The sequence below is a fragment of the Parasteatoda tepidariorum genome, chromosome 4 (assembly GCF_043381705.1).
Source record: "Parasteatoda tepidariorum isolate YZ-2023 chromosome 4, CAS_Ptep_4.0, whole genome shotgun sequence".
Classification (NCBI taxonomy): domain Eukaryota; kingdom Metazoa; phylum Arthropoda; class Arachnida; order Araneae; family Theridiidae; genus Parasteatoda; species Parasteatoda tepidariorum.
Window position 1 is genome coordinate 90,218,808 of NC_092207.1, and position 21,247 is coordinate 90,240,054.

The window sequence follows — 21,247 nt, forward strand, 5'->3', positions numbered from 1 at the left end:
TCATGCAAACAACAATAATTTGAATAGTTTATCACCAGGGAAACTTAAAAAACAACCGAAATCTATTTTTCTACTTCCCAATGAAGTTTTTAGGTGAATTCAGTTTTTTTGTGTCTACTAAAAACAAATTTAAACACATTTAAATCAAAATGTATTTAAATTTGTTCAAATTATTACATACGTTAAAAATGCTTTATTTTGTGTATGTGAAGCTTCTTAGTTCGATTTTAAGCGGTATGTCCTGTTATAAGGCCCAAAACATTTCTGTGCCCGAGGGCCCTACGTGTTATTAAGACGGTCCTGACTGAAACTATAATTTATCATTTTAAGTACTTTAGTGTGCTTTATTAACGTCTTTTTTTTTCTGATTAAGATTTGTATCGACTAAAGTGTTTCCTTATGTATGTATCGAGTTTATTTTATACGAGCACAACTGTTTCTAAGATATTAATTTATTTTTAAACTAAAAAAATTATTATTTCTAAAGTTAAAAATAAAACAAAGTAATTCTTTTTATTTTTGCTTATTTTATTTTTATATCATATTATATCTTATATCATTTTATATCATTATTTTATTATCATATTAAAAATATGATAATAGTATCTTTTTTCTCTCATAAAGGATTTTATGATATGATAATGGTTTCCTCAAACCAAAAAATTTTGATTATAACAAACATAAAAAAAAAATTATTTCAAGCTTATACATTAGCTAAAAATCATAACCCTTCTTTAAATTGTCAATGAAACATTAAAAATTTTCCCAAAAAATGTTATATGTTATTTTAACGCATAAAGTATCCAGGATCCTCAGGATGATAAAAAACGAAAATGTCTATAACATCTAGGTTATTTTCATAATATTTAAAATGGAACTAGATAACTGTTAATCTACTGATTTGACAGTGGTACGTTGAAGGCTAAGTATAATCAAATAGAATCATAATTAAGGGTTTTGGAAATTTTAGGTGTAATCACAAAAATGCGCGATCCAATATTGTTCCCGTTAGTGGAGTTTCGTACTCATGAGGAGCTGATAGAGTAACGACAATCAAAAGTGGCAACGACAGTCAAAAGTTGGCTAAATTCCAAAAGATAGAAAAGATTTATGAGAAGAGAAGATGAAAGCGAAAAAAGAATATCCATAGCTTTTGGTGGTTTTGACATTAAGAAACCTAAGTAGGCTGAAGATAAGACATCGTTTTATCTTTTGCATTTAAATGCAGGTGATGAAATAGCATCGATTCCAAGTGGCTTTTTTTTTCCTGGCAACCAGAAAAAAGAAAATGTATCCCGTTATTTTTTTCCAAAGGGTCCACGAAAGTAAGAACTGTTTGTTTCTTTTTTTTTTTCTTTTTGAAGAAAACATTGGAAAGATTAAACAAGAAAAGGTCTGTTTTTCGCGTCTGAAGGTAATCATCGTTCAAAAGCGTGCAAGACAATTGTGGATTTTCAACATTAGGCGAGAATGTGTCCAGGTTCTTAAAGGCAAACAAAACTTTAAAAAAGTACAAAGAAATTAAAAGGAAAATGAAATTCAAGAAAAAGCTACTTTGTTCTTGCTACTTGTAGAAGAAGCTATCAGCTGTTCTGGAGAAGTTATACTACACCTGATATTAGTGAAACTCAAATCAAGCTTAAAAGAACAAATTGTACTTGCAATTATGGACAGTGGCTCTCAGCAATCTTATATTCTGAAAGAGACGGCCAATAATATGGGTAATGTCTCAAAAGGCTTAAAAGATTTTATCCATATTTTGTACGGAATATCCACTGAACAGAATAAATCTTATAAATGCTTTAGTATAACTGTTGCTAGTTTAAATAATAATTACAATTGTACTATCCCAGTATTAGATTAAAGCGTAATATTTAGAAAGCTGCTAAGACTGCAAAAAGAGGTTAGAGAAAAAGAGTTGAAAAAATTAAAAATTTGGATAACAGATTACGGCGAATTTCAACCAAAAACTGAATTACTCATTGGAGCTGACATGGCCGCAAACTCTTCACTGGAAAGAAGCATTAACGGAGATGTGGTAAACTAAACTAGCGAAAACGAAACTAAATTAGGGTGGATTGTTACGTGAAGCAAGAGTTTAAGAAGAGAAAGGAAATGGATTAACATCACTCACCATAAACTCACTTCTATTTCAAACCTGCAGCGTATCTGAACTGTGGGACATTGACATTTTAGGCATAAGAGATCCCGTTGAGACGAGGCCGAGAAAAAAATTAGAGATTGCCGCTTTCAATTATTTTCAAATAACAGTTTCGACGAATAAAATGGGACGATATGAAGTTCATTTACCATGATTAGGAGCTGAACACTCTCTACGGGAAAACAAGTCAGTTGTTGAGGCAAGATGCCTTTCAACTTAAAACGAGCTCAAAATTGAAGGAAGATGTGAATTAGTTCCACACTCTGAAATTAAAAACGTTTCTCGTCACCTGCCATACAGAGTAGTTTTTAAAGAACATTCTACAACTCGAGTAAGGCCAATATTTGATGCATATTCAAGGGAGAAAGACTCCCCTTCTTTAAACGACTGTCTGGAAAATGGGCCCAATTTATTAGAAGAAATACCACCACTGTTGATGCGATTTCAAATAAATCGTATTGGTGCTGTATATGACTATAAAAAAGTTTTCTTATTTATTATTTACATAGCAAAAGAAAACCGTGATTATCTAAGATTCTTCTGATGGGAAAATTTCGAAAAGAAACAATTTCTGATTCTGAGAAAAGATAAAATAACCTCATTTCTGAAAAAAATTAAGAGTGCATTTTAAAATTAAAGACTTGAAAATTAATAATGATATAAAATTTGTTAGTAAACCCATTGTATGAAGAAAGGAAAAAAATATCAATAAAAGCTGTGATATAGTATTATTTTTTAAATAAATTTGAAATATTCAAAAAAATCTTTTGAACATAGGATATACTTTGGAGTAAGAGGGAGGAAAATGGATGGTAGCAGAGTTCGCTAAAATAATCTTATTTAGTATTGCCGTATTGCTAAGTAAACAATGCATGGAATGACATGATAAAACTATTGTTCTATGTTTAACTGCTTCACAGCAGTACAGAAAATTAAATAAAATTATATCGCCGAATTATTCTTCTACCATCCAAATCTTCCTCTTTCTTACTCCAAAAATAAAAAGCAACGCAGGATAATATCTGAAAATAAAAAATCTAATATTATATAGCATCAAAATTAATGCAAAATAATATTACGGCGAAAGCTACATGATAATAGTTTGCACAGAATCTAATATTATATAACGCAGAGAGCCAGCCAGATGGCCGAGCGGTCAGCGTGCCTGACTGTGAAGCCAGGAACTGCGGGTTCAATTCCCGCTCAGGGCATGGATGTTTCTCTCTCTGTGTGTTGTTCTCTGTTGTGTGATGTGTGAATGTGACCCACCCTATGAATGGGTATCTATGGCAGTGTGGAGTGGGTAATGTTGCTCACCATCGTGACCTTGGTTCACAGGTGCCCACTGGGCATCTTCCAAGGTGAAGAACGAAAGTTCACTGCCTGCCACTGAAATAATAATAATAATAGTAATAATGCAGAGCAAGCAGCGACCTCCTGTATCTTTCTAATACTAGAAGTTGAGCAAGATAACGTTAGATTTTACTAATTTTCTGATGTTATCTAATAGATGATGTTTTCAATATAAATGTAAACAATAACTATCTCGAGCTCAATGCCTGCTCCAGTTCCGGTTTGAAAGTTTGCAACTGCTTACTACTGTTCATTCTGCGAGGCGATATTTTCAAACGGACAATTTTATTTGCAATAAAAGAAGTAAATTAGATAATTTCTGATCGCAAATCTGCCGTATTTTCTAAGATATTAATGTTATTAAGTCATTATTGTGAGTTTGAAGAGAAAATTTGTTTAAGTTATTTATGGATATAGTGTTAAAAAAGGTGACATGGTTGATAGATTTTGAATAACTCTCTTTTTTAACCGTCCTAATTTGGCCTCTTTCCATTTGTTTATTACTGTTTGTTCTTTTTTCAAGCTGTGCGCTATCTTATACGTTAAGGCCTGGTTTCTTAGGACAGGACGCAGTCAGCTGGAAATCAGCGCTAACCTCTGATTGGTCCATTTGTGAGTTTGATAGTATACGTCATCGTACGCTCATCTTGAACTACAATTACCGTCCAACTCAACTGCAGTTGGATTACAACGTGACGTTAACCACAGAAGCAATGGCAGACAACATCCAACAGCACATTGAAATCAGCCAAGATTTTGATTTTGACATTAAACATAGCTTCTTCATTAAACATAGCACTCTTCATTTAGCTCAGCTATAATGTGTTTTTTCTTGGACAAAGTCATTATTTGTTCTCTAAAACACTGGTCGACAATAACAAAATCAATACAAATTCAAAATAAATATTTGTTTACGTTATTAACGCATGCGCAATGAGAGAGATAATGTCTGCGTTGGACCGACTGCTCATGCTGAGCTAACAAAAAAGTATTTTTTTTGGCGTCAGATCTACGTCAACTTTCCGCTGACGCCCAGATAAGGCGTTAGTTCTAAGAAACCAGGCCTTGAGCTAACAAACCAGTATTTTGTTGGCGTCAGCGTGACGTTGATGTCCCGCTGACGCCCAGATAAGGCGCTTGTCCTAAGAAACCAGACCTTTAGTGTTAGAACCGTTAGCATTGTAAACACAAGTATTGTTAGCATTGTAAGCACAAGTAATAAGTAATCAAATACTACGTTTGCAGGAATCTCAAAAAACAATGATCACGTTTTGAGCCAAATGGCTTTAAAATACACCGGAAACAGTAACCCGGAAGTATAGGCGGTATGAAGCTCGCAGTGTTTCCTAGTGTAGAAAACACCATCTGTATTAGGTGCTACTTGAGATTTAACAAGCACAATTTATTAATAATTTAGAACATTTAAAATTTAGAATACAGAAGGTGCGTTTCGATGCAACACTTGCAGGTGAGGAATCTAAACTGAAACTAAAAGTTCTATTTCAGATACTGATCATTTTCTCTGTGGCATCTTCGGAATCGATATGCGATTTTCTACAATGCAGTAGGAATACTCTCTGAAAAAAAAGGATAGGCTGATAGGAAAAAGTAGCGTCCTCTACTGGTCAAAAAATGTCCCAAGATCCTGGAGATGGAGATCAGATGACTAGAAGTAGGCAACCGATAACGTAAACAAATCTTACCGGTTACATGCTCGCCGCACTTTACCATACTCGCTGGATATATTTGCTTATTTGTGAAAAAATTGAGAGATAAACTATATTAAAACAAAATGTCTTACTTAGACCGAAGAATGCATTAATTAACCATATTTGTGTAAAGAAAAGTTTTAAAAAAATTGTTTTTGATTTGCAACTTCTTGAATCAAATTTATAAGCCTGCGTATTCATAATATCACATATGTTATGTGAATTACCCTCGCAGTAATAGGAACAATATAGAAAGCGTTTTAAAAAGGTTATTTCCATGCAGATCTAATTCATAGATTATCTTCTTTATACGGAAAAGAAATCGATGTGAATGATAAAATATCTTTTTGCTGACAGTTAATAAAATTCTTATTGAGCGTGCATAAATATTTTTTTAAAAAAATATTGTATGTTCTGAACGATTTATATAATCAATAAACTATTCAATCATTGTGTGAAAATTCTCCATGGCTAAAAGAAATATTAATAAAGGCAATCTCATTCTATGTAGCAACACTAACAGCAAATAGTCTCTGTGCAATGTGTGACATAGTTGCAATGATGTTTTAACGGAAAATTATTTTCATACATGGAAATTTAATGTTTGTGTTGATAAGTTTCCAATTGTAGTTTATCATTATACTTCATTGTTATAAAAAATTTTACTTCTGTTCTAAAAAATTATACTAAAAGAATTGGTGCATTTCATTGTTTTGTGTTCATAATATGGAAATAATTTATTTAAGCACTCATTGTGATAAATTAATCAAGAATAATTTGGTTTAAGTAACACTTTAAACGAACTTTTCATGCATTGCATTATTAAACAGTTATAAATAAAATTTCAGATTAATGATTACAGTTGTAGATAATTAAGCAGTGTGTCACTTTCATAAAACATATGTGTAAAACATATATTTACACTCAAGAAATTTAAATTGTGATTTTCCTGTTCATACTGAGAAAATATTTTCTGTATTCAGTTTGCAATTTAATACTCGTAAATAAAATTAAACTTAGTTGACTTTCTCGCATTTATGTTAGTGAATAAGAGTTTGCTTTTCTTGTGCATGATAGAACATTGCTTTAAAAATTGGAAATCAAAGTTTTTTTTTTATGTCTTATAGATAATTTCAAAAAAGTGTCTGTGAAAGTGAAAAAATTTTTTGTTGCCTTGGTTTATAATGAACTATATTTCTGCTGTGCCTTTGTGGATAAAATACTAATGAAATCAAATTTGATAGTTTCAAGCTCGTATTAGTTAATATCATAAAGTAAAATAATTTAATATAGATTTGTATCTTGGTATGTTCCACAAAAGAGAAATATTAAAGTAGTCCACGAAAAATAAAAAAATTTTACATCTGAATATAATTTAAATTAATGCTTTCACAGATGCACCTATTAATAAATCATATTTCTTCATTATTATATTTTACTTAATTAAAAATTTAGTCAAAGTAAATGACGTGATACAGCATGCTCTTTTTTGCACCACATGTTTTTAAAGGCTTAATTTAATTCAGAATAAGTATCATTCTGTAAGTAAACCTTATTCTTGTTATTCTAACAAGAGGTTTTCAGGAAAAAAGTGTGACTAAACACTGTAAAATTAATACTGGTGAGAAGCCTTTTTCTTGTAGTATAGGTAATAAGATATTCTCAATGAATGATTATGAATAAACACAGTTTTGTTCATACTGGTGATAAGCCTCATTCTTGTAGTATATGTAAAAAGAGTTTTTCACAAAAAGGAAATCTGACACAACACAGTCTTGTTCATTCTGGTAACAAGCTTTATTCTTGTAGTAAATGTAATAAAACTTTTTCACTAAAAAGTAATTTGAACAGACACAGTCGTGTTCATACTGGTGAGAAGCCTTATTCTTGTAGTATATGTTATAAAAGTTTTTCACAAAAAAGTGTTCTCACTACTCATGGTCGTCTTCATACCAGTGAGAAACCTTATTCTTGTAGTATATGTAATAAAAAATTTTCACTGAAAGGTCATCTCACTACACACAATCGTGTTCATACTGGTGAGAATCTTTTTTCTTGCAGTGATTGTAATAAGAGTTTTTTACTTAAAAGTAATCTGACCAGTCACAGTCGTGTTCATACAGGTGAAAAGCCTTATTCTTGTAGTATATGTAATAAGATTTTTTCACAAAAAGGTAATCTGTCACGCCACTGTCTCGTTCATACTGGTGAGAAGCCTTATTCTTGTAATATATGTAATCAAGATTTTTCAGCAAAAGCAAATTTGACCCAACACAGGCGTGTTCATACCCGGGAGAAGCCTTTTTCTTGTAGTATATGTAATAAGAGTTTTTCACAAAAAGGTGATCTCAATACACACGGTCGTGTTCATACTGGTGAGAAGCCTTATTCTTGTAGTATATGTAATAAGAGTTTTTCACAAAAAAGTAGTCTGACAATTCACAGTCGTGTTCATACTGGTGAGAAACCTTATTCTTGTATTATTTGTAATTTAAGTTTTTCAGCAAGATGGATTCTGAATAAACACAATCTTGTTCATACTGGGGAGAAACCTTATTCTTGTAGTATATGTAATAAGAGTTTTTCACAAAGAAGTGATCTCAATGCACACGGTCGTGTTCATACTGGTGAGAGGCCTTATTCTTGTAGTATGTGTAATAAGAGTTTTTCACAAAAAAGTAATCTGACCAGACACAATCGTGTTCATACAGGTGAGAAGCCTTTTTCTTGTATTATTTGTAATTTAAGTTTTTCAGAAAGAAGGATTCTGAATAAACACAGTCTTGTTCATACTGGGGAGAAACCTTATTCTTGTAGTATATGTAATAAGAGTTTTTCACAAAGAAGTGATCTCGATGCACACGGTCGTGTTCATACTGGTGAGAAGCCTTATTGTAGTATATGTAATAAGAGTTTTTCACAAAAAAGTAATCTGACCAGACACAATCGTGTTCATACAGGTGAGAAGCCTTTTTCTTATAGTATATAAGAGTTTTTCACAAAAATTAATCTGAAAGAACACAGTCATGTTCATACTGGTGAGAAGCTTTTTTCTTATAGTATATGTAATAAGAGTGTTTCACTAAAAGGTAATCTCACTAGACATGATCGTGTTCATACCGGTGAGAAGTATTATTTAGTTGGATTATGAAACATATAAAGTAGTAAAGATTGCTTCATAATATCAGTTTCTTGTTCTTCAAGGCAAGTCATTTAAATATTTACTAATCATGAATTTTTTTAATCACATTTGAACGTTTTAGAGTGTATATTCAACCAAAAATTTGAAGAATTCACAAGATTACTCAAACTCTTAAAAATTAATCGAAATTAGTAGATCATAATTAGGTTTTTTTTTTAAATTCCAAAACTATATTACTAAATAATTAAATTTAATAAGGAAATATACAAATGATTTTAATTTCCTTTTTAAATGCCCAGTTCATTAAAAAAAAATTCATGAGGTCTTTATGTATAACTGTGTGATATTACTTTTTAGTTCTTTTCTTATAATGGTTAAGCACATTTTCAATATGTTGTTATAAATATTTCTATTTTTCTATAAGCGGTTAGAATAAAATGCACTTCACTTTTTTATTTTATACTTATACTGTGTATTATAACATAATAGATAAAGAAAATAAGTATAAAAAATATTTCAAAGATATTTTTTAAAGATAATTATTTTTAGTACAGTTTCCATATCTTGTACGAAATATATTTCTATTTTTTTTGTTTATAGAAAATTAAAATAAAATGCACTTACTTCAAAATTGCATTTGCAAGTTTTTTAATGAAATTATATAAATTTGTAAAAGACATTCTTTAAAATTTATTTCATTTTATTTTTTAAGAATTTTTTATGCTATTATAATGATGTTCATGTGAAGTGATTTATTCACACATTTTATGTAAAGTAAGGATGCTCAACTTTTTTAGCAATCATGTTCCTAATGTTAAATCTATTTTTTTGTTGTGTGTGCAATGAAATATTTTTGTAAAATTGACATCTTTCTGGTTGCTCATAGTATCCAAAAGTTACTATGAGCAACCAGGTTTATTGTAATTTTTGATTTGCATAATGTAATTTTTTTTTGTGTGTGTGTGTGTAATAAAATATTCTCACAAAATAGCATTCTAGTTGTTCACCGTCGTGTTTATTATGGTGTGATTTATTATTGTACATGATGCGACGTATGAAAAGTTGAATTCGTAAGGTTGAATAACCTAACTTTTGTACTCGGGTGAGGTGCCTGCATGCTTTTTTTTTTCTGTTTTAAAATGAAACATGCCATTTTATGAAGATAGACACCAATTTCAGACCAGTGCGATAACTAGTTATTTTTTTTATTAATAATAAAAATCGCTTGATTAGCCCCTCCCCCTAAATCGCTGCTAGGTTTCCCATCTGCTCTGATGACGTCACAGTCAACCACAACTCCCATCATGTTTCGAAAGCATGTGCGCCGAGTATGAATTCTGAAAAATGGCTCCAAGCTAAAACTACAAGTGTTGCATTGTACCATGTTGCAATAATGCTACGATAAACGCACTAATTAAATTATTTTTTAGTGTACCAAGAGGAGAATTAGACAAACTTGGTGCAAAGCCATCAAACGTGATGGGAGGGGGGGAATCACAAGTACTGCATTATACTGCCGTAAAGACCATTTTACAGTTACTAAATTATAATTTAATTCTATAAAATTGTTTTTCTGTTTGATAAGCTTCTCTGAATGAATAATTCATTTTACTGAATTAAAATGTTTATGAAATGTTGTTCAGATCTCTTTCTTTCTATCTTTTTTTATTCTTAAAAATGAAAGGATTTTATTTTTAGAGAGCAGTGGTGTACAGGTTTTTGTTGAAAAATAATTAATTTTACCTGGAAGAAAAAATTATCAGTTAAAAAAAAATGAAAGGGGGAATGATCATTATTTACATTTCTTTCAAAAAACAAAAAAAAATCAAAAAAATATTTCAGAAATTAATATTTTTTTGATATTTTAAAAAAAAAAAAATTTTTAAATTTTATTTACCTAAAAACTTATAAATTTCAGGTCATATACCATTCACTCCATTCCCTGTAATTGGGATCAACTCTTTTAATGAAAACTTTCAAAACAGTTCAGCCTTTTATATATAGACAAATATAAATAAGAAAAATGAATTTACTTCAAAAGTTATTGAAAAAAAAGTAGTTCCAACATTATTTTTTTTCATTTCTCAATTTTATTTCATTATGCTGAAGGGTTTTGAGATAAAAAATAAAAAAAAATTTCTAGAAGAAAGAGTTATGAAAGTTAAGTTAAAAAATGGGGGTTTAGCATTATTTACATTTCTTTCAACAACAAAAAATTCCAAAAAATATTTTAGAAGATGATAATAAAAAAGAATTGTTTAAAAAAATTATAATTCCAGATCATATACCATTCATTCCATTCCCTCTAATTGCGATCAACTCATTAAATGGAAACTTTCAAAACAGTTCAGACTTTAATATGTAAACAAATATTAGTAGAAATGAACCAGTATAAATAAAGAAAAATGAATTTACTTCAAATGTTATTGAAAAAAAAGTAATTTAGACATTTATTTTTTCATTTCTCAATTTTATTTCATTATGCTGAAGGGTTTTGAGTTAAAAAATAATTAATTAATTTTATCTAGAAGAAAAAATTATAAAAGTTAAAATAAAAAAATGATAGGGGTTTAGCATTATTTACATTACTTCAAAAAAAAAATTCAAGGAAATTTTTTAGAAGATAATAAAAAAAATTTTTAAATTTTTTTTTATTTACCTAAAAACTTATAATTCCAGGTTATTTATTCCATTCCCTCTAATTGGGATATACTCATGAAAGGAAAACTTTCAAAACAGTTCAGACTTTTATAAATAGACAAATATTGGTAAAAATGAACCAGTATAAATAGGGTGACCAGATTTTTTCGGGCAATGCCGGGGACACTCATCTCTACCCCCCCCCCAATTTTATCGACAGAAAAAATTGGAAAAAAAAATTTGATCATTTATCTTAAAAAATATTTTTTTTTCGTTTACATTTTTTTTATAATTTAGTATACAAATTATATCGTTAAAATCGTGATCATAACATTTTTCTGAAGCATGAATCTTCTTTAAAATTTCAGGATTTTTTTCAAGTAATTGAGAAAATATGTCACATGAAAAATCAAAATTAATCAGTACAGATAAAACCGTTTTCACTGTATTCACATCCATTCGCGATTTTTCATTAGTCCAATAGTTATTTATGAGCGAAAATACCCGTTCTACAGGCGCATTGATGCTTGGCCAGCACATTGCAAGCTCAACAATTCTTTTGATATTTGTAAATGGTATATTGTTTTTTTGAAAATAATTGTTTATTTCGCGCCATTTGTCTGTTATGTGTACGGATTGGTACCATTTATCGTCTTTTGAATCCAAATAACCTTCAAGATAAGTAAACTCGTCAAATAAATCGTCGGAATTAACATTCAAAATTGCACATTTTGAAGAGAGAGACAGAACTGCCTCGTCGAATTCAGACCGTGAAGGCTTACAATCTAAAAGAAGGCACTTCAAATCAGACATATCATCGTTGTTATCGTTCCAAGCTTCTAAATATGAAATCGCAGCTTCATAGAATTCTTTCGACGTTTCTAAATAAGAATCTTCAGTAATGATATTCTCAGCAATCAATTTAGTCAATTCAGGTTTTACAACAAGTGGAACAAATTTGGCATTCTTTCGTGCTTTCAATTTAAATATCAAATCCTTGACAACCGCTCCAGATTCAATAACACATTTGTCATCGCTTTCAATTTTCAAGATGCTTTGATTAAAAATTGCAGCATGCGAATGCGCAAAAAACAACCATAACTCGGTTGTTTCACTCTCAAAATAATTCTTCAAGATTTTTGGGCACTTTTTTTCAGACAACATAAATTCTTTAAGAGATAAATAAATTTTAAGAATTCTTTCTGCAGCAGGAAGTAATGTCAACCACCTAACATGAATGTGTCCTAAAATTTTATGATATTCTTGGTCAGCATACTCACAAAATTCTTTCAGTCTTTCAATTCGGACTGTGTAAATTTTAAAATAACTAAAAAGTTTAGATACCATAACTTCAATATCTACAGGCAAACAATCAAAAGCAGTTTTAGCGCCATTATGTATAATATGCGCATTACACCCAAAACCAAAAATATCTCTTCCTAACTCAGTTTGAAGTTTAGTATGAACATTTTCTGTTCCTCTTCTTAACAATCCTCCAAAATTAGTGTTAGTATTATCCGCAGACAAACCAGCCATTTTATCCTTCAATTGGAACTCGAATAGTGCGTTTAATATTTCTGAAGATAAAATCTTTACAGTTTCTCCTTTAATTTCGTTTAGTGATACAAGTTTATTATTAATTGGATCTTTAGCACAGTCCCACTGAAAATACCGCACTAAAATAGGAAGTAATTTTACATGATTGTGATTGGAAGTATCGTAAGATATTGTTACAAATTGAACAGACTGTAAATCTTTCTTCAATTCAAGAAATGCCCACGGAGAAAAAACATTGACAGCGATAGCTTCGCATTTTGTTCGGGCACAAGAAAATTTCTTGTCTACAAATTTCTTCTGTAAATTTGAAGTACAGTCCATGCTGCGAAACGATTGGTTGTGACGAATGGTGTGAAATGCAAGCGTTCCTTCATATGTTGCTAAGTCAAACTCTTCTTTGGATGGTTCCAGCTTACGAAAAAACTGTTTGACGGATTTCGTTTTTGTTTTTGCTGCCAAAGCTTCTTTGTGTTTAATTGTAAGAATGTGATCTGCTATAGCTGTTCGTCCTCCACTTCCAACTGAAAACGTTGCTCTACACATTGTACATTTTACTTTGGAAGAATTATTAGGATTCGGTTCAATAAATGGAAACTCGTTTTTCCAATCATCCAAATAATGACATTTTCTTTTTTTTGTTTATGTTGCCATATTGACATCTATTTTAAAGAAATAAAAATATTTTTCTAAATATCTATTACGATAACAAATTATGAGGTTTTCAAAATGTAGAATAATTAGAATTTATAAAAATTAATTAGTCGTAAGTGATAATAATAACAATTTCATAAAAAATGGTTTTATACTTTATTGGTTAGATATTTATAAAATGTTTACCTGATTATAAAATGTTTTAGTTATTTTTCTAAAATAAAACGGAAATGTAGTAATTGTTGTTGTTTTTAGTGGAAATTAGCTAATATTGGCAGTTTATGTAACCCAAGATATTAATTGTTTTAAAAGCAGCAACTAATATTCATGTTACGTCTTGTTTTAAACTTCTTTTCTTATATAAACATGTCTGGCGTACAGCCTAGTAAAAATGTAAACATAACTAGATATTAAAGTTATGTGTTCCAAAATTTCTGTAGTATAAGTTATAGTGTGTTCTTAAAAACTAGTTTACATTTAATTTTCAATGCTTACATTAATTTGTATGAAAATTTTTGAGAAAATAAAAATTACATATAACATATTTTTATCAAATATTTTACACAAAATTTTTCAATTTTATAACCGGGGACAAAACCGGGGACGCAAACCGACCGGGGACACGAGGTCCTCGCCGGGGACAATCCCCGGAAATCGGGGACGTCTGGTCACCCTAAGTATAAATAAAGAAAAACGAATTTACTTCAAAAGTTATTAAAAAAAAAGTAGTTTCAATATTTATTTTATCATTCCTCAATTTTATATCATGCTGAAAGGTACCCACAAAAATTTTCTCAAAGGGGAGGATGCAACTGTTATACACTGCATATATATTTAAACTATATATACGATAGAAACATCAAAGAAAAACAATTTTTTAAAAATGTAATTCAAATTAAAACGCCTTTGTAACACTTTTCTAGATAGGAAGCTTTGGTTTAATTCCTCCCGTTCGCTGAGTTACTTTAGACGCATCTTTTTTTAAAAACCATTTACTTTCTTCTAAAGTAAAAAAAGTAACTTATAAAGTTCTTAAAGTAACTTTTTTTAAGTAATGTTATTTTTAAAAAAAATGTTATAATAAATGTTCAAATTCAGCCCAAGCATTTCCAGCGCATGCGCACTTGCTCAACCGGTTGCACGTACAGACGTAAGTGAAATCCATAATAAACATGAGATAATGGCGAACATAATTTCTGTAGGATCTCGATTCTCTTCATATGAAGAGTTAGAAAAAGCTATGAATGAATTTGAGAACGAAAACAAAGTGACCTTCTGGAAAAGAGAAGCGAAAACTTTAGGAAGTGCTTCAAAGAAATCTAAAAGTATAGACAAGGCTCGACCAGAATTGAAATATTACTTATTAAAATACGCATGTATTGCTGGTGGAAGAGTTCATAAAAAAAGAAATTCGGATGGCAGTCGCCAATCTAAGTAAATAAATTTCGTATTATCTAATTAATTTCGAAACTTATATTTGTGTTCTTCCCAAAATCTTGGCTGCGTCACTGATATTCAGTGTGTTATCCAATATCGTTCATATTTCCACTATGAGAAAAACAAGTAGGTATATTTACCATTGTTTGATTTTACCAGCCTTGTTTTGGGTGTATACTGCTCTGCTACTTCCTTTGTTTAATATTGTGTTTGCAAGCTTACAGAGTTCAGTTTATGAATTTTTTCTCTATGTAGTTTACTTAATTTTTTATTTTTCAGAACCTTTCGCCAAAATTGTCCAGCATATATTCGTGTGTTGCTGTCTCCAGATAAACAATCTTTGGAGATAAAATCAATGAATGTGAGTCATGCACATTCTGTCCCCAAAGCTTTGTTCCCTTCTCTGCCTAAAAAACGTAAGCTATCTGCAAAATATCAAGAGAAAGTCCAAAAATGTAGGAATGTAGAGGTATGTATTTTTGTTTCATTTCATACAACTGAAGATTATGCTTAGTAATTTTGCCGGATATATTTCCGTATCGTGATCTGTAGATCTGTGCCAAATAGATTTTAAACTTGTAAATTTAAAAAAAAAAAAACTGTAGATGTTTGCCCTGGGGTGGCTGTGAGTTATTCCTTTCAAGTTGGTCCCTTTCTGGGATGTTTTTTTATTAGTTTCTTGCAGGCCACTGCCTGGAAGTTTCCAAGACTTGGCGATTTTTCTGCCACAGATCACGATACGGAAATCTCCCCCTTTCGCATCTATGTCAGTTATCCCCATTTTCCAACATTAATGTTCTTTGTAAAGTTTAAAAATTATATTGCTACTCGCAGTGATGTACAGAGGTCAATCTATTTAAACTTATTGTTGCTGCTCAAGCTATTCTTTTGCTTTGATATAGTGTGATCTGTTTTTAGTTATTTAGTCATGCTTGGATTAGTTTCTATAAAGTGGCTGTAGCTAAAAGTTGGCAAAATAACGGAAATATTTTATCAATCATATTTATAATTGACACATCATATTTATAATCCATATAATTTTTTAGTCTAATTTTTTAGTAATATTTTAAAACTAAAACAATAATTAGCTTTTAATGATAAATATGACACCAATTTTTCCTAAGAACAAATTTTCACAACAGTAGAAGAATTAGAGGATAAAAAAAATACTCCAATTTAGATAATTTGAGAATTAAATCGACGAAAGATATAAAAAATGTGTAAGACGAAATTGTTGGAATTATAAATTTCATTTGCACCAGCAGTTAAGTGGTAAGATGTGAAAACTCTTATCAAAATTCAAAGCGACTGAAATTTAAGTACACAACAATTGCCGTATAGAGTGCACTCCTAATGGCAAGTTTCTAAATGAAATTGTAATTAGAATTATAGCACTATTATTAAGGATAGATGAAATTTTAAGGTGTTTGTTTTGATAGCGTAAGGGAATTTCAAATTAAACCCATGGTATGTACCTTACTTTTATATTAATATAAACAGAATAGCTTTGTCTATCAGTTAACTTTGATATTATCAATATGTAAGTAGTTAATAAAGTTTTCAATTGCTCTGTGATCAAACTAATTAATATAAGCATTTTAAAAACAATTGTTTTGTTATTTTTTTTAATTTTTAAAAAAAAAGTATTTTACATTTCGTTTAAGTAAATGTTGAATGCTTCACAAAATTTGAAATTCTATATTACTGTTTCTATAACAAAATTTCTAACAGGTGCCAAAGTTTTAAGATTCATAATAGATTTAAAGTGTATACTAATGCTTGTTTGCATGAATCCTAAATGTTAGAAATTGCTATTAATTTTGAAACAATTGATGTTTAAAATAAGTGTGTTGGTAATGATTCGAATTATTTGTTTTGACCTAGAATTCATAATAATTGTCATAGTTTTTTCTTTATAGAGAAGAGCAGTGTGTAATAATGGTTCGGATGTGGTTGAAACATCTTACAAAGAAAATGTAGATGTAGCAGACAGCAGAGAGAATGGTAATACATATATATTTTCATATTACCTGCATTTTCTGAGCTCAATTGGTTTCAAAACCATGTTCTGTATTCTTCAGACTAAATAGTCATAAGACACAAACATTTTTGTTACTTTTATATCCATTTATTTCTACAACATCAAAACAAACAGGAAAGTTTTAAACATATTGGTATAATAAGCTATTTTGATTTTGAACTTATTTCTTTCTCAGGCCCATAGGAGTACCAATGTTTCTTATGTTGTATCTGTAAATCTTGATCAGGTCTCCAAAAACAGTGACCCTACCTTATGAAAATTTTGAGTTATTCAATTTTTTTTAAATTTTTATAACTAATATGTCTGGTGTAATGGTCAATTGGAAAGAACTTATACATTTGTATTAAATTTTGCCTTCCACTGCATTTTACTAAGCTGTTGAGGTGTTGTTAATGAAGATAGGGTGATATTCAATTACTTAGAGCTGTTCTTTCTTTAGCAGACGTTTTCCCTATAGTAAACTGTCTATTTCTTTCTTCTAGATAATTTAGATGTCCCTGCCCTGCCTCTTTCAAATAGTTTTGATTTAAATCAGGTATGTTTGAGATTAAATACATTGAAATGTTATTTTTTACTGCTTTCGCTTTTAATGTTAACACGTAATGTTATGCATTTAGTTTTCTTATAGGTTTAAACTATTTTCCTAGAAATAGTTAGAAAATAAATATAAATTAATTATACTATCTAATCTCTACCTATGATTTTGAATGTGGACAGCAATCTTTCAAACAACAAATCTGTACATAAGTCATGGGTGCAACCTTAGGACTGAAATCAGTGCTTGAGTAAAGATCAAATAGATTGAATTCTGTCCTCTAATAATAATAACAGAGCTCGAAAAACTGCCTCTCCACCCGTTCTCGGCGGTCAAAAACTCCCCGCGGACAACAAATGTCTCGAATCCAACTTCCGAGCGGACAGCCATTTTCTCGTTAATGTTCATGATACATTTTAAATTTTTGTTATCTTACAAGAGTTTATCTTCTCACTTCTAAAATGACCCTCTAATCTAGTAAGAAATACAGCAACATACTGATCATGGTGGAATTGATGTTTTCTCTGACAATGATTACCTCTGTTAATCATTGGCTTGATTGTGGAACTGGCAAATGTCATATTTGATTCATTTAGAAAACGCAGTACCCTCGGATAAATTGACATTCCAGAGAACTTGACCTTTGTTATTTAAATTATTTCATAAAAGAAATACTACGTTTTACTACTAGCAACCTAGCATTTCTTTTACTGTATAATGTAATCCTAGTAACTACTAATTTATTGAGCAATTTATATAAATGTTAGTAATAAATGAGAGAAAATTACATTTTTATTTATTTAGAAGCTACGGGTTAGTGTCAAAGGAGGACTGGTACATTGTTGGGCAAGCCGTCCTCGGGAACGGGTAAAATTTCTGAGTTTTTTCGAGCCCTGAAGAATAATATTATTTATTTTTTAAATTAAATTTTCAAAAAAGTTAAATTTTTTCATATAAAATGTGAAATTTTTTTTGTGTTAAAAATAAATGAAAAATATTTAAAAAAAAAAAAAAGAAAAACTGCTGTTTTTTATATTACAAAATAGTCAGTGATGTCGCGCCACAATAAAAGAGTGAGAGTGACTGAACTTGTTTCAATAAAATTTATATTGTTAAATCTGAAGAGTTTGTATTTCTTTTCTTGATATTTTGAGACTGGGTAAAGTTAATTTGAAATTATTTTTTAAAAAATGATCTAGTACAAAACATTAATGAATGGCTCCTTGAAAAAGTCAGAATTAAACTATTGGTGCAAAGAAATAAACAAGGTGATTTTTATATTTGTTTGCTATAAAAAAATAAGTTAACAATATGAAGGAAATTGTTTTTTAGTTAAGATTAGTCATCGATGTAATATATGGATGATTCTCATGGAAAGTGAGCTATAATTTTCTGAAAAATTCTATTAAATAACAGGTCATGTTAGTTGGTCAAAAACTAAGCTTAATCTTGAAATCTTTTTGAAGTGACACCCATGATAAGTATGCAATGTTTTCACTTGATTCATAATTGTATTTTAAACATGCAAAGACAGCATTAATTTTTGGAGAAAATAAAAAAATCTAGAATATTGATTTTTTAAATGAATCAAATTTTAAAGGTACATTTATGAGAATTTTGGTGTTATTATTCTTGGTATTTTTGCATGGAATTTGACAGCTTTTACTATTTTAGTCCATTTATTTCATCGATAAAGTGTGGAAACAACTTGCATAGATTGGTACATTTTATTGTGATGTTTCATTAAGTTAACTTTTTAGTTTAGATAAAGTTAGCCAGTCTTATTCAATCTCCAGAACCATATTAACTTGCAATTAGTAAAAATTACACTTCTTGATTACTCATTGTATTGTATTTGTAAAAAAAAATGTCTCATTATTAATATTTTGTATTTTCTTAAGGAAAATTGGGCCCAAGCTAAACAAAAAAGTGACACTCCTAAAGTCACTCAGCACAAGCAACAAAAAAGGAAACTACCGGAAGTGGAGGATTTGGAGACGCTGAAAAATGCTCTCAAGTTCCAGGCAGAGAATACCCAACAATTGGAGAAAATAAACAATTGCTTGGAAAAAATCCAAAATGAACTAAATATTCAAAATTTTCTAAGACTAAAAAAGTTACAGCTGTTATGTAAAATACACAATATAGATGAAAGTTCATTGAATCTAAATATTCAGCAAGAAATAATAGTTTTATGAATGTGCTTACAAGGTTGATTAATAATTTCTAGACAGATTATTGTGATTGGTGAGTTTTGCAGAAAACATTATATAGAAGTTGGAAGAACTCTACATTTATTTTGTAGTTAACTTCATTACAGATGAAGTTAGCTACAACTTTTTTAAAATGTTGTGATTATTTATCATTTTTAATTTTTGTGAGTTCAAATTTAAAAGTTTTGAAACTCTAAGTAAGATACACAACATAGATATACTTTTCTATGTTGTGTATTTTATTTAATTAGTGTCTCAATAAATTAAAAACTTTTAAATTATACTTTTCTATTGCCATTCAATTGGCAACTAAGTATATTTATTACTAAAAATAAGTTATATAAACAATAGAAATTGATCATTTTTATTTACAGGGTGCGTACCTTTTTTAAAAAGTGATTAAAGGTGCTTATTTTTGATTTTCTTTTTTAAAAGCCCTTAGATATTTTTCATTAGGTATTCGTAAAGAGTGCTCAATTTTCTTTTTTCCAAAATATGATTTTTTTTCCCTTAGTCATGTCAATGACCATAACGAATTATAGAAAAAAGCATGGTTTTGACAATGTTCTGTTCAATATTTTCTCTAATCAATCAACCATAATCCATTTCGGCGCACCATCCTCATCCTTTTATACGAAAGAGTATATTATTTTATATGTTGGATGAATTACTCATGTGTTTGCATACGCGTTGTCTAACCCACAATGATTTTTGTGTTCTCACACGTCCAAAATTAAAGTCTGAAAAAGTTTTGGCATTTTGTTAATTTTTTGTACTCACAGATAAACTTTTATTAGAGAAGAAAGGAAATAAGAAAATATTTTTCTTAGTGCCATACCCTAATTGATTTTTTTTTCTCTTTAGTTTTATTTTTTTAAAAAAAGGTGCTTAAAAATATTTTTTGAGTGCTTAAAAAATACTTCTGAGGTGCTTATTTTTTGTTCAAAAATTTGGCTACACACCCTGATATAGAATAATTGCTTCTATTATACAAGTATCATTTTTTCCCCATAACTCCTAATTTCAAAAGCCTTGTAAATAACTAAAGCTCTGTACATCGTATTAAATATAAGTAGGAAATCATAAAAGAAATATAATATGACCTATTAGTAAAATGTCTCAATTTTTTTTTTTGTATATATGTATATATCTTGAGTTAGTTGTGAAGAATGGAAAAATACTTGAAAATAAACTTATTTATATTTAATATTTCGTGTATGAATAATAGAAACCCAATTCTTTTACAGTTGCATACAAAGTACCTCATAAGCTGAGTTTCATGATAACATATTAACGAATTAAGTTTGATTAACTGTTATCATTTGAGGAACTTTTTGAATTGGTTTTTAGGCAACAACAAAACAATTGAAAATCGGTATTAGAACATCTCTTAACCTTTTTATTTTGAGAGAGAGAAATCTTCCTTTACTACCATAACTTATGTACATGTTTGCAATGTATTTAAAAATGTTTAAATTCTAATGTTTTATAACGGCGATGAAAACTGTTAGTAACTGTCTCTTACACAAATTTTTGGGTTATTAACAAGACTTATCGTATGTCCTGGTATGTAAGTTAAGTTTTCAAATCCTCTAAATTTTATAAGAATCAGGTGGTCGACTTATACAGTACTAATAATGATTGTAAATTATTGCAGTAATCAAGATCAATGTGAATAAATCTATATCAATTAACCCTTTTCAAAAACTATTTTAAATATATTATATACAGTTAATTTTCTCACATTCTTTCTTTGGATATAAAAGTTTTTTAGAAACAATAATTAATGTTCAGAAAAAGTTAAGATG

The 21,247-nt window shown here is 29.6% G+C and overlaps 3 protein-coding genes across 3 annotated transcripts in view; all 3 read left to right on the top strand.

Annotated features, from left to right (window-relative positions):
* The window catches only part of LOC107442126 (dynein light chain roadblock), a 601,383-nt gene that overhangs the window by 555,508 nt on the left and 24,628 nt on the right, over positions 1–21,247 (top strand). The window lies entirely within an intron of this gene.
* LOC107457144 (zinc finger protein 271) lies at positions 5,185–8,357 on the top strand. The gene is made up of 2 exons (XM_071180173.1): positions 5,185–8,102; positions 8,184–8,357. The coding sequence occupies exons 1-2, from the start codon at positions 6,893–6,895 to the stop codon at positions 8,210–8,212; spliced, it is 1,239 nt and encodes a 412-aa protein (XP_071036274.1). The 5' UTR covers positions 5,185–6,892; the 3' UTR covers positions 8,213–8,357.
* On the top strand, positions 14,324–20,646 carry LOC107442130 (uncharacterized). The gene is made up of 5 exons (XM_016055604.3): positions 14,324–14,647; positions 14,930–15,119; positions 16,570–16,654; positions 17,174–17,226; positions 19,128–20,646. Exons 1-5 carry the CDS (start codon positions 14,394–14,396, stop codon positions 19,422–19,424), a joined length of 879 nt encoding a protein of 292 aa, XP_015911090.1. The 5' UTR covers positions 14,324–14,393; the 3' UTR covers positions 19,425–20,646.

Coding starts and splice junctions, on each gene's coding strand:
- LOC107442130 (XM_016055604.3), top strand. CDS start 14,394: ATGGCGAACATAATTTCTGTAGGATCTCGATTCTCTTCATATGAAGAG. Junction 14,648..14,929: donor GATGGCAGTCGCCAATCTAA/GTAAATAAATTT, acceptor TTTATTTTTCAG/AACCTTTCGCCAAAATTGTC. Junction 17,227..19,127: donor ATAGTTTTGATTTAAATCAG/GTATGTTTGAGA, acceptor TATTTTCTTAAG/GAAAATTGGGCCCAAGCTAA.
- LOC107457144 (XM_071180173.1), top strand. CDS start 6,893: ATGATTATGAATAAACACAGTTTTGTTCATACTGGTGATAAGCCTCAT. Junction 8,103..8,183: donor ACACGGTCGTGTTCATACTG/GTGAGAAGCCTT, acceptor GTGTTCATACAG/GTGAGAAGCCTTTTTCTTAT.